Genomic DNA, 12,125 nt, shown 5'->3' with positions numbered 1-12,125 from the left:
ACAAGGCGTTGAAAATTGCAGAAGGGGTTTTTTTTGGGTCCATGTTCCTTATGTCAATTGCATTGAGACTCTTAGTTTTGAAAGTGTCCGTAACTTCAGATCCGAAGAGGTTTGAACCTTGCCATGTAACGTCGAGACCGAGGCAAGAGGCGCAGTAAGGCCAGTACTGGGAGACTCTGCTTACGCCAAAGCCACCTCTTATTCTCCAGGTATATCCTCTATTGTTTCAATGTGCTCCTCTTGACTCAGACTTTTGTAGTGACAATTTCCAAATGCGGGGCCGTCGTGGTATGCCGTGCCGGCCTTCAAGGATATTTGGTTCGGGCGGGTGGTCAATAATACTCTGGAGTACCTAGTCGCAGCAGATAGCCAACATCTCCTTCCGCCCATTCGACAATTGTGAGACATCAGGTAATTACTAGGGACCAGGTAATCTCACTGAGGCTCCTGAGCCTGAAAATATCAAGATCGACCTGCCGCCAATGTTTCCTCGATTTGGCGTCTTGAACCTACCGGCAAACCGACGGCCACCGTTTGATTTTGATTCTCCATACATCAGTGGAAATATGGAGACGCGAGACCGGCAATAGCAGTGGATATTGGCAGTGGATGATGCCACTCGAGAATGTGAGGCGAGTGGGCGGACGGGAAGATAAGCATGTGAATCATTCAGCCCTGTTTCGCCGATAAGTGCCCAGAAGGCTGATCTTTTAAGCCGCTTCATATAGATTCAGCTCGCAGGGGTCTGGCGACCTTGAGAAAATGCCTGGGAGCATGCAGAAGGGGGCAAAGAAGGGTCCACTTAGGTCCAGACGTTCATCCCAGAATAAATTACAACTCATCCTGTAAGTTAAGGCAGGTGTTTCCGTAGGATTTATTCTCGAGGACAATATCCTAGTAAAGTTTATTCTCATGGAAGGGTATGCTGGTTAGCACGTCATGAACCGATGTTGGAATCCCTGCGAGTTTCACGCCAAGCTATCACTCAGATGCTACTCAGCCAGATTCCGCCTGGTGCTAGACGTTGGTGCCACGAACTACTAAGAAACCCGTTGGACGTTGCCAGCACGTAGGAATAACCTAGTGTTAATCTTAAATATGTAGTTGAACGGGTCCATGGACCCTGGAGTCGAGATCATCGAACGATGACGAAAGCCGCTGGCAAGAAAGAGCCGAGCGATCGCGGTGACGGGAAATATGTGCCCACAGAATCGAGAGACGGCGCAATAGTGTGAAACAAAACGGATAACCCGAGGGCGATTCGCAAGCCGAGGGAGAGCTCCACCGCGAGGTGATCGTCGCACAACATTGCATGGAGGGAGCGTGGGGAGCCACGTGAAGAGAAAAAAAAAAGTTCGCGAACGAAACCCAAGCGGAGCCAGTCCCAACGGTCTGTTGCCGGCCAGGCCCTCCCAGGGCTGGGGTGCCGGGGCCGCCTGGGCCGTTCGGGGAAATCTCGTGCCAGGCGCCCCAGTGCGCCCAGCCAGCCTGCTTACATTTTGATGTCTCCCGAGCATCACCAAATACGGACACGATAAAATTTGCCCACCACCATTATTATTAAGACCAAACAAATTCCGCGCAAGAGCGGCAGGGCAGAGGGTTCATTATGTGGGTTCCCTAGCGGCCCCTCTCCTGGCTCTAGCACCAAACTGAGGACCATGAGCGCATCGCTACTGGCTGTTGGGAGGACGGCCTAGTGTCTCGAATAAACACAGGCAAGTCGAGACAAGACTTCTGCCTAAAGATAGAAAAGAGGGCTGGGTGGGTACCCACTTGGGCACACCCCCCACATGCGCTCCTGATGAGCAAGCAGAAAACAGCGGAAATCTCGAAAGACACACAAAAAAAGGACCAATAATTGGTACCAAATATAATACGTACGCAACGCTGTGTAGCATGAGACGTACATTTGACAGGCCCGGGGGAAGAACAACCCCCCGCTCGGCTCAGTAAAACACTCACTGTAGGTAAAACCGACTGGCTGCACCCAATTCCGGGGGGGTTGCAAATTAGCACGTTGTCATGATCAATGATTGGGTTCGTTTATCTTTGACAAGCGAGTACGTCATATGGCATGTGTACAAAGGCAAAAAGTTGGCGAATCTGAGGCGAGCCTTTTTTGCCCATGGGAAACCTGCACAGAGAGGGTGGATATGTAATGGTTTCTTCACGTCTCCCGGGGTCTGGCTCGACTGCGCAGTTTGACATAAGATGGGGGCAGTGCCCGCCCGCCCTCCGGTTCATGGCCGTGGAACACCTGGTGATCGACACATTCCCTTCCTCTAAGCCATATCTTGAACACTGTTTCTCCTGACGACGCTCGAGAGAAACCATCCCAACATATAACGAACCTCGAGGCCCGGCAACGATCAAGCTCGGTCTTCTACACAGAGACGACCACGTAGCGTAGCTGTACAGTTCAGACCTCCAGGTAAGATCCCGGAAGATCTTGGGACAAGCGACCAGCCCACGAAACGAATCACCACTGACACCAAATCAGCATCAACCAACCAACCAACCCTACGAGGTACCCAGACTGAACAGAGCTTCCGGACTCCGGGGCCTAGTATGCAATCATGATAGCTACTCCAGCCAAAGCTCTAGTGCGGGACGAGGCGGACTGGAGGTGTGGTTGTGGGCACCTCAACCCCGATTCGGAGAGTGTGTGCGGCGGTTGCGGCAGGAAATAGGACTACCTGGGAGCGATGTGTTAACACCTCGACGACACCAAACTTCCCGACGTCGATTTTTTTTTCTTTGTTCGAGTGTGCAACAGCGGAAGATACCAAAGTCTTTTGAGGCAAATCAACGGCAGAAGCCTTTTTCCTTCGCAGATTGTCAGGAGCTGGGAAGGCGGTTATCAGACAACCGAGGTTCCCAAGAGAGGTCGCCGGGCGACGGGAGATTCCGCTGACGGGAGACTGTCAAATCTCGATAACAGGGACAAGGACCAAAATAGATCTTCTGGCGAGGATCCAATTTCATTGTGTTTCTGCATGCAGGTACCTTTTCAAAGACATCATCACATGTGTCAGTTTTCCATGGCCTGCTCGCTGAGCTTGACCTTCATCATCGACCGATCCACTGGCTTAGCCGTCACCTGGATACTCTGTGGGGTGGATTAGCCACCAGTGCAGCTGATTCCAAAAACCATGTTGCTGGGTGTGTGGAGGAACTTACATTGAAGAGCTCAGACTTCGTCCGGTAATATCCCTTCTCATCCAGGATGGGCTTGCCCCGACTGTCCAACTCCAGCTCACCCAGGCCGACCTTTTGGAAATCATAGCGTCTTGCAGCACAGGCCAGGATGACTTTTGCCTCGATGTTCGCCAGCTCCAACCCGATACAGGCACGTGGTCCTTTCTCAAAGGGCCTCCATGCGCTGGCCGGCAGACCTGACGTATCACCAAGCCATCGCTCGGGGATGAAGTCGTCAGCAGTCTCCCCATATACCTTGCGGTCGCGCTGGATCACATTGCTGCACAAGTACAGGATGCACCCGTCCGGGCAGACCTGTTTGCCACCGGGCAGGGTGAGCTGGAAATTGGTACCAGGCTGGGACATTCGGACGGACGCAGCGGGAGGGTGGATGCGCAAGACCTCCTTGATGACAGCAGAGGTATAGACCATCTGGCTCAATATCTCGGTGCCACCAGGAGCGAGCAGCTTCTCCCGGACGACATCTGGGTCCGCGTCTGTGCCGAAAAGCTCGTCGAGCTCGGCATGGAGTGCCTTTTGTTGCTGTGGTGACTTTGATAGCTCGTAAAAGGCCCATTGCAGCAGGATGCTTGTCGTGTCATGGCCGGCGAAGAGGAAGACCCGCAGGTTGTCGCTTGTCTGCTGCAGAAGCTCAGGGGTGAGCTGCTCAGTGCCTTGCAAGCTTAATGCCAAGACGCTGCGGGATTTGGTCCCGCCAGCAGTGATCTGGGCGTACTCATCACGCACAATGCCTTTCAGAAGCCGGTCAAGCTTGCTGGCGAACCGTCGACGGATGCGTTCTCGCATCCAATTTGTGCCGGGGATACTGGGGCCTCTGCGGCTAGTATACTGCTCCATAATCCCCCTGAACGCAAGAAGTATCTCGCTTTGCTCTCCCGGGACTTGGGCCTTGAAGTCCTGGCCCATAGTGACGGCTCCGATAATATCGAAGGTCAGTGTGACACAGAGCTCGTCGAGACAAAACTCCTCGCCAGTACGGGAGTAGCGGTCTAGATGATCCAAGAAAAACCGTGTCTTATTAAGAACGATGGGCAGGACGGTAATCAGGTGCTGAGGAGCAAAGCCGGGGTTGAGCTGTCGCCTCTGGGCCTTCCAGTGGTCCCCTTCTGAGGTTAAGATGGAGTTCTTCCCAGTTAGATGCCATATGTCGCCCAAGGTGGGAGATTTAGGGGTGCTCGATGACCACCTTGGGGAGGGCTTCGTGATCTGCTCGGCAACCTCGTGGTCGCACACTACCAGCATTGGGTAGTTGAGCGGCCGCAGATCGAGGAAAAGAACTGGGGGGTTTCCCAGGTGTGGGAGGTAATCTCGTATCACGTCGTCGAGGTGAAGCCTCCGGTCTGGGGCGTTCTTGAACAATTGGCCCATGAGTTTCATATGTCCCCAAACGAACGAAGTCTCCTCAGGCTGAGGGATGCCTGCATACTGCTGGAATCGCTGATATTGCCATTTCCTGATGGTTTTGATGGTGTAGGCGATGAAGAGGGCGAGGGCTGTCCACAGGACAGGCCCGTATTTTTCTAACATAATGTCGAGGACTGTGCTTGGGCTGAAGATATATATATGCGATAGTTACAGATAGGTGACGCACCGACTAAAAAGGGGGGTTCAGGTCTGGTCGAAGGGCTCAATGACCACCGAGACTGAGGGTGAGGTTGAGGTTGAGCTGGACGAGGTTGGCATTGTCGCTGGACGGGAGCGGAACTGAGACACGTCTGGGCTGCATATGATGCGTGTAGTGACTTAGCGAGGAGCTCATATCCCTGCCAGACCGCAACGCCCCTTCTCCCCTTGAACTAACAGCGTCGCAACAAGTAGCACAATGTGCTGTACGGTACAGCGCCACGAGGGCGGAATTCGAGCACCTGGGACCCCGAGGTCTCAAGAGCCGGGAACCTCGACCGCCCGTTTGCAGCTGCAGCTGTGGCCCGGCGTCACGCAACAAAACAACCATCTCTATGCCAGCAATTGGCAGCCCCAACCCGAGCTGAGGGCATCTCGACGCGTCTATGACGCATTTTTTTGGTTGCCACCCTGTGCTGCTGGACATGCAGGGGACCCCACTCCTTCACGGCACATTTTACATCTCGACAGGTCTGCCATGCCCGGTACCTGCATTCGTACTTCTGCTTCGACTGGCTCAGTTGCATTGAACAGACTGTCATTGCACGTGGGCAACGATGACAATGCTACATAGCAGTCTCACATCACCAATACATCTCCTTTGCATTACATTATAAGATATATGTACTGTACATATACCCAAGCTTGCCTGAATACCTGCAGAACCCGCACGGCAAGAGAGAGCCTGCATATACCACCGCTGGATTACACCTAGAACATAGAGCCAGTCTTGTACATGAAGTAGAGTAGAGCCAGCCAAGCGAGTATCAACCAGATGCTCACGCCAAATACCGTGGGCGCCGCGCTGGTCTCCCTACTCAGAAGCACCGTACCGACGACCTCGCCGCCGTCCTCGGACCTCTTCAGCCTCAGCTCCCGCTCTGAGCCGCCGTCCAGCGGCGTCCCCTCCATCGCCGAATACCTGTTGTCGTCTTTGGGCAGTTGTGTGGGAGTCTGTTCACCCACGGAGCCGGGCTGCTGCACCATGGCTTGTGTAGCTCTCTCAGCGCCCTCGTCTTTGTCCGTCTCATGGCCGATTCGGTGCCCTATGTGGGCTACAGGCGCTGTGGTGTCTTGTGCCTGGGCCCAGTATTCGAAATCACCCGGATTGGGCTTGTGCACATGAACGATATCGTTGCCGAGGTTTGAGCTGCTGATGGCCGACGCAGGTCTTAGCAGCAGGCTGGCTGCTGCAGCGAGGAACACCGCGGTTGCGGTGCTCGCGGGGATCATTATCTTCATGTCTACCGGTTTCAGCCAGCTCTCATACAGGCCTTTCCGATTACTTGAGGCAGGGCAAGATGGTAGTGTAGTAGCTTGAACTGTGCAATGCTGGGAGGATGAAGGTTCGGTTTTTGATGTCGTGTGTACTCTGGTGAACCAGTGAACGAGCCATGGAGATGTGATCCGTGAGGTCAGATCAAGGTGTTTGCGCCAACCAGACCTGTGACACTTTGGAACCCCCTGACATCCAGCCCCAGCGGCTCGAACCCTGATTATTCAGAGCAGCGAGCCCCACCCCCGCCCTTCACTCAAACCCTGGGAAGGTGGGCAAGGCAACTCAGGATGAGTTACGCTCTTGAACCAACCATCACATGTTCATCCCCAAGCTCATGACTGGCCCTACCACCTACCAGTACAGAATACTCTGGTACTAGAGTCACATAATTCAGCTTCCAGACAAGCAGACCTTCACTTCAGTCTTGCACAATAACGTCTCGTGTCGTTCCTTGGCTTTCCCCACTCCCGCAACAATGTTGAATTTGACAAGCACCTCAAACCCGTGACAGAAGTTTTGTTGTTTCCACTCTGCCAAAGATTCCGATTGGTACTTCAGCTTCACCCTCTGTTCTTGTCCCTCTTCAGCTCATATTACCACAGAAGGGAACCCAAATGGATTATCTCAATGGAAGGTTGGCACATTACCCTTGAAGCCTCCCGAAGCGCAGATGGGCCTTGGGCCAGAAAGACTGCTTGTTTCCCCTGTCGAAGGCTCTCTCATACCAATGATATAAGCCATGTTCGAGGTGAATGTCTCCTCACAAGCTGGATGGAGCCGCACACCACCTCGAGACTATGGTCGACTGTGTGCGTCGGCCCGTACCGAGACGTCACAAGAGATGAGATGAACCCACGCAACAAACTGCAACAACTGTGGAGCCCTAGGGTCATGGATCTGAATCTGCTGTGCATCAACACAATGCAGTGTTGACCTTCCCAGGTCCCATTTTCCAGGCCAAGGAAAGGTTGGTCCGCCGGAGCTGTCCCCTCCGCGCTCAAGGATGCGGAGTCACATCGGGGCCTGGGCCGACATTCCCCATTGTCACTGGCCCCAGCCCAGCACCCACAGCATCCCTGGCCGTCTGCGCGTCTCCTTTGGCGGGGAAGTCGCTTTTCACACCACCAGATCACCCTCACCTTGCTGGACAGGCACTGACGCGAAGTCAAAACTTAACTGCGCGAGCACCATCCCTCCACGTGCTCTGCCCTGCCTGACCCGGACGACCGGAAATTGGACGCACCGTTGAGAAGTAACGTGCCGCCACTCCCGACACGATGTACATCGTGTTCGTACGTAGTGGACTAGGTTCTGCAAGTGCTACCACTGCACATTATCGTCATCGACGTACCCCATCCTTCCCCGCGAAGGCGTCCCTTTCGAGCCTGCTGGGCAAGACTTCCAAAGACGGAAACAATGGGGCACGCACCGGGCCACGGCATCCACTAGGCTGGCCTTAGCAAGCCCTCTATATTGTCCGAAATGGCGGCCCTCAATGCCTCCATTCGAATGAGTCGACCGATATGTCGGTCCATGGCGACCCGAACTCTGCATCCGCCTGCAATTACATGTGTAACCGTATAAGTATGTAGCACGACTGCACGAAAATGGCCATGTTGTTCCCCTCTTTGATTTTGACTGCTCAAGTGTTGCAACGCGCCACTGTCTTTCACGATGCGTCTCATTTTGTGCCAGGCACTAAGCCTCCTCCTCGGGAGTGTAATAGCAACTGGCCTGCCTAAGCCTCATGAAAAGAGATTCCTACAGGACATTCATGAGCGGACCATCTTGCAGAATGGCCAGGTCCGTCCTACCGACTATCCAGACACACGTGTCGACCCTGCAGAGTACTCCTTCAATAGCTTCCTCCCCAATGCTACCGAGATTTCGTACAAAGGCAGATGGGACTCGAAATACGTGTCTTGGTGGAGGTAAGTTCGCCATTTATGCACTCCACCGTCCCCTTTCGCGTAGAGCAGACACTAACACAAACAACAGCGCACCTGGGATCAGATTCGGTTACACCGGCCAGACAGTCGCGGTGAGCTTCGGCAACCTTACCTCAGACGGCGTGCTGGTGGGCTACCGCATTGCCGGCCTCGACTGGCAGTTCACCAACATCAGCGCCGGCGCCACGCATCTCCTGGTCACGCCAGACACGCCCGGCTCCAACCTGACCTACCCGATTTCGCCCGTCACCTTTGAGCTGCGCGTGACGAATTGGGCCTATGGCATCCAGCTTTCCGCAGTCCATGTCGCCGAGGGTGAGAGCCTCGTGAAGATCCCAGAATATGGACGCACAGTCGAATTCATCGGCGACAGCCTGACGAGTGGCATGTACACGACGTACGAAGGCCTGTCTAGTTTTGGGTATGGCATAGGCGCCGGCCTGGGAGAGACCGAGTACAGTGTCACAGCATATCCTGGTATTTGCGTCAGCGACCAAAATTGCTGGGGCAATGTGCGGGGCCAGTCGCGCCAGTGGTTCTACAGTTGTGACACAAGTGGAAGAGCGGTCGAGCAATATGGAGGTGAGCAGAGGAGTTGGCACTTTTGATTTCTTCCGTGGGGCTGGGCCGTGGACCAGACGAACGTGCAAACAGCGACTAATAAGTGTCACAGCGAATCTCGAGAATGCGGAGCCTTGGGACTTCTCGAAACACACGGCCGCAGATCTGGTCGTTATAAATATCGGAACAAACGACCAGAACGCGTACAACAATGTCTCTGCACAGACTTACCAGGACAGCCTCACACGGCTGATTCAAGGTGTCCACGGCGTCTGGCCCAATGCACACGTTGTCATAATGGTAAGCTTGCCCTTATGAACACAGACGTCTTCCATGCCCTTACTCACATCCCAAACCACACCCCCAGACACTATGGCTCGGCTTCTACCAGTACGGCAACAACTACTTCCCGAGCTCAGGCGACGGCTTCGTTCCCCAGATTCAGGCCGTTTATGACTACTTCAACTCGCCCGCCTACTTGGCGAGCCCCGTGGTCTACGACGGCGTGACGAACCGGACGTGGCACCTGAACACGACTAGCGAGCCCTTTGTGCATCTCTTCAACACGAGCGGCATCCTGCAGCACAACGACATTGGCCCCCAGTACCACCCCACCGACGTCGGCGCCATCAAGGTCGCCAGCCACGCCCTGCAGTATATCAAGCTCCAGCTCGGCTGGGAGCTGCTGGCCAACGGGCCCGAGATCCAGCACGACACGCTGTACTGGAACGACGACCAGAACTACTAGATCACTCGGTGGGTCTAGGGAGGGGACTCGATGGGAGTTCGCTATACACTAAGCAATAGTATCTTGGGATGTAGTGGGTCACTTGCTCCAGATTTCGATGCAGTATCATCAGCGGGTAGCCTTGAATTACATGCCAACCATCACGTGAAAATCATTTATCACGCTCATGAACTTGTCTCTCATAAACCGTGCTTCTGCTACCCTGGGGCAGCGCGCCTCTACTAATGTAGCTACCTGATTCGGAAAACCCAGCTCAGTGTAAAAAGACGTGATAGAGCGCGATCGTGTTATTTCCCTTCTATATAAACTACTGTGACAGCACTGGCTCCCTGGGTGGCCATTGATAAGTAGCAAACAAGGTGCGCAGATCAGCTAATCTGGACAGGCTCTGCGGCGAGACAATTAATTCTTGCCTGCATCTTCCTTCAACGACACAATTCTGTTGAGGACGATCTTGTCATCGGTGCTGTCAATGTCCATAGCCTGTGGAAAGCACACATTAGCAAAAAGTCCGCCAAGGCGATAGCTTGACAGTGACTCAGGGTTGAACTCACAAAATAGGCAACTCTCATTCCCTGGAACCGGACGGACTCCGGTCCTCCCTTGCCCAGCTCGCTCTCGCCTGCCGCCTCGGGCCAAGGCGCCCGCCGCTTGACCTCGTCTATGCCGGACTCGATGATAGCATCGGGGTATATAACCTCACTCTCGGGGTTGAGATCGTTCAAAAAGCCACCCTCAACGGCGCTTGGGTTATCGCTCTTGAAAAGCTGGTTGTGCATGCGCACTTCACACCGGCGAGAGCCGTCCGTGCCGACCCACTGGATATACGTCTTCGGTTTCTTCGCCTCGCGGTCAAACACAGCACGCACCTCTGTCACCTTGCCAGTCGCATCGTCCTTGGTGAAAGATGTTGCCTTGATGGGGTAAGGAACCTGGAGCAAGCCAACGGTCTTGCCGGGCGCCAGACGGAAATAGCTGGGGTCGTCAACCTCGCGGAAGTCGGAACGGTCAATGTAGACCGTCTTGGTAAGCTTGACGTTGTGACTGCCCATCTTGGGATTCTTGGGCGAGAAAGGCAGCACGAGCTCCTTGTTTTCCTCATCCCCAATATCCTCAATTACGACGGGGATGGGGTCCAAGATCAACATCAGCCGCGGTACTGTTCGCTCAAGGTACTTTCGGATAGACTGCTCAAATCGGACGATCTGGATGACAGTAGCGTTGGTCGTGACGCCAAGCTCGTTGACAAATTCGAGGATCGCGCCGGGCGGCACGCCTCTCCGCTTGATCGCCATCAATGTGTACAATCTCGGATCGTCCCAACCTCGAACGATCTTGTCCTCTACCAGCTTCAGAATCTTTCGCTTCGACAGAACCGTGCCACTTAGTGAAAGACGTCCGTACTCGCGCTGCATGGGCTCGTAGACTCCAAGAGTCTTGTTCAGCCACTCGTAGCTGACTCTGCTGAGGATGAATTCGGTTGTACACAGTGAGTGAGTGATCCCCTCGAACGAATCGCAAAGACAGTGGGTGAAATCGTAGGTTGGATAGATCTTCCAGGCATCTCCTGTGCGATGATGAGGCTTATCCAGGACGCGGTAGGCAGCAAGATCCCACATCTGAGGGTTGCCGTCTGTTATGTCCTGTTTCATGCGGAGGAACGCTTCCCTAGGCTTGTATTTGCCGTCCCTCATATCTCTGAATTTCTGCAGATTTTCTTCCACCGACTGCTCGGCATGTTTGCATCTATATCGGGGACTCTCGCCTTTTTCGCCTCCGCGCTGCAGCTTGATTTCCGCGTCTAGGATCTTGTCAGTCCGCGTGTTCACATTCTGGGAGCCATGTCACCGACCGTCACAGTGGCACACATATGCCTTGTCAAGCCCTATCAGCTTCTCTGCGAGATCGTACAGCTTCTGGAAGTTGTCGCTTGAGTATGTAATTTTGTAGGGTTTGAAACCAAGCCACTTGATAGTGTCCAGGATGGCAGTGAAGTAGATCTCCTCTTCCGCTTCGGGGTTGGTATCGTCATATCTAGGAAATGAGGAAATGTTAGGCCTGTCAATGCAAATGAAGGGACCTGGCATCGTACCTCAGGTAGCACTGGCCATCATGAAACCTGGCGAAGCCAAAGTTGACTGCGATAGCTTTTGCGTGACCAATATGGAGGAATCCATTTGGTTCAGGGGGAAACCGAGTGAAGACGGGCTTCATAGTCCTCTCTTTGAAGACTTCGGCCAGGAAACCCTGCTTGAACATGGCATCTGTGTCGATGACTTCCTCCTGCTTCTCCTTAGGCTTTGGCGGTGCCTTTTTCTCTGTTGGGGGCGCATCCTTTGCACTGGCCTCCTTGGCAGCCTTCTTTGCTCTCTTCTGCATTCTCTTCTTCAGCTCCCCCTTGGAAACCATTTCTCCTGTCTCCTCGTCCAGCTGGAGCTTTGCCAGGGCGGCATTGGCGTTCTCAACTTTGTCCGCCATGGCTGGAGGTGGTGGAGTGGTGTACACGGTCAGGGCGGTCGGTGCGGTTTCAAGGGTCAATTGATCTTGTATAACAAGTTTCTGAACGTATGGCTTCGCGTAGAGTAAGTCGGGAGGCAGACATGAAGTTCGTTGACTTTCCTGTGGTCGTGGTTGAATTGTCGAATACCACGCCGAGATGACTCAAAATTCCCAGACATACATGCAACCCAGGGTTGAAGAACGAGGGGCAGTGCCACTGATAAGATAAGCACTGTAAACTGTG

General features: G+C 53.9%; 4 protein-coding genes across 4 annotated transcripts; 1 reads left to right on the top strand and 3 right to left on the bottom strand.

Annotated features, from left to right (window-relative positions):
• Window positions 1-3,034: 3,034 nt before the first annotated feature.
• J7T55_013056 (cytochrome p450) lies at window positions 3,035-4,749 on the bottom strand (the record flags this gene model as incomplete). Its single annotated transcript, XM_053141706.1, has 2 exons — window positions 3,035-3,112; window positions 3,184-4,749. 2 exons carry the CDS (start codon window positions 4,747-4,749, stop codon window positions 3,035-3,037), a joined length of 1,644 nt encoding a protein of 547 aa, XP_052995402.1.
• An 807-nt stretch (window positions 4,750-5,556) lies between these two features.
• On the bottom strand, window positions 5,557-6,087 carry J7T55_013055 (uncharacterized protein; the record flags this gene model as incomplete). The annotated part of the gene is made up of 1 exon (XM_053141705.1): window positions 5,557-6,087. One exon carries the CDS (start codon window positions 6,085-6,087, stop codon window positions 5,557-5,559), a length of 531 nt encoding a protein of 176 aa, XP_052995401.1.
• A 1,711-nt stretch (window positions 6,088-7,798) lies between these two features.
• On the top strand, window positions 7,799-9,382 carry J7T55_013054 (gdsl-like lipase acylhydrolase; the record flags this gene model as incomplete). Its single annotated transcript, XM_053141704.1, has 4 exons — window positions 7,799-8,055; window positions 8,123-8,655; window positions 8,747-8,934; window positions 9,002-9,382. 4 exons carry the CDS (start codon window positions 7,799-7,801, stop codon window positions 9,380-9,382), a joined length of 1,359 nt encoding a protein of 452 aa, XP_052995400.1.
• Window positions 9,383-9,784: 402 nt separating this feature from the next.
• On the bottom strand, window positions 9,785-11,860 carry J7T55_013053 (glutaminyl-trna synthetase; the record flags this gene model as incomplete). The annotated part of the gene is made up of 4 exons (XM_053141703.1): window positions 9,785-9,865; window positions 9,937-11,183; window positions 11,235-11,416; window positions 11,475-11,860. 4 exons carry the CDS (start codon window positions 11,858-11,860, stop codon window positions 9,785-9,787), a joined length of 1,896 nt encoding a protein of 631 aa, XP_052995399.1.
• Between the last annotated feature and the right edge of the window lie 265 nt (window positions 11,861-12,125).

Source organism: Diaporthe amygdali (assembly GCF_026229845.1).
Source record: "Diaporthe amygdali strain CAA958 chromosome Unknown NODE_9_length_1275696_cov_64_842800, whole genome shotgun sequence".
Lineage (NCBI taxonomy): Eukaryota > Fungi > Ascomycota > Sordariomycetes > Diaporthales > Diaporthaceae > Diaporthe > Diaporthe amygdali.
The sequence above is the reverse complement of the archived record's forward strand: the minus strand, read 5'-3'. Positions and strand labels throughout refer to the sequence as shown.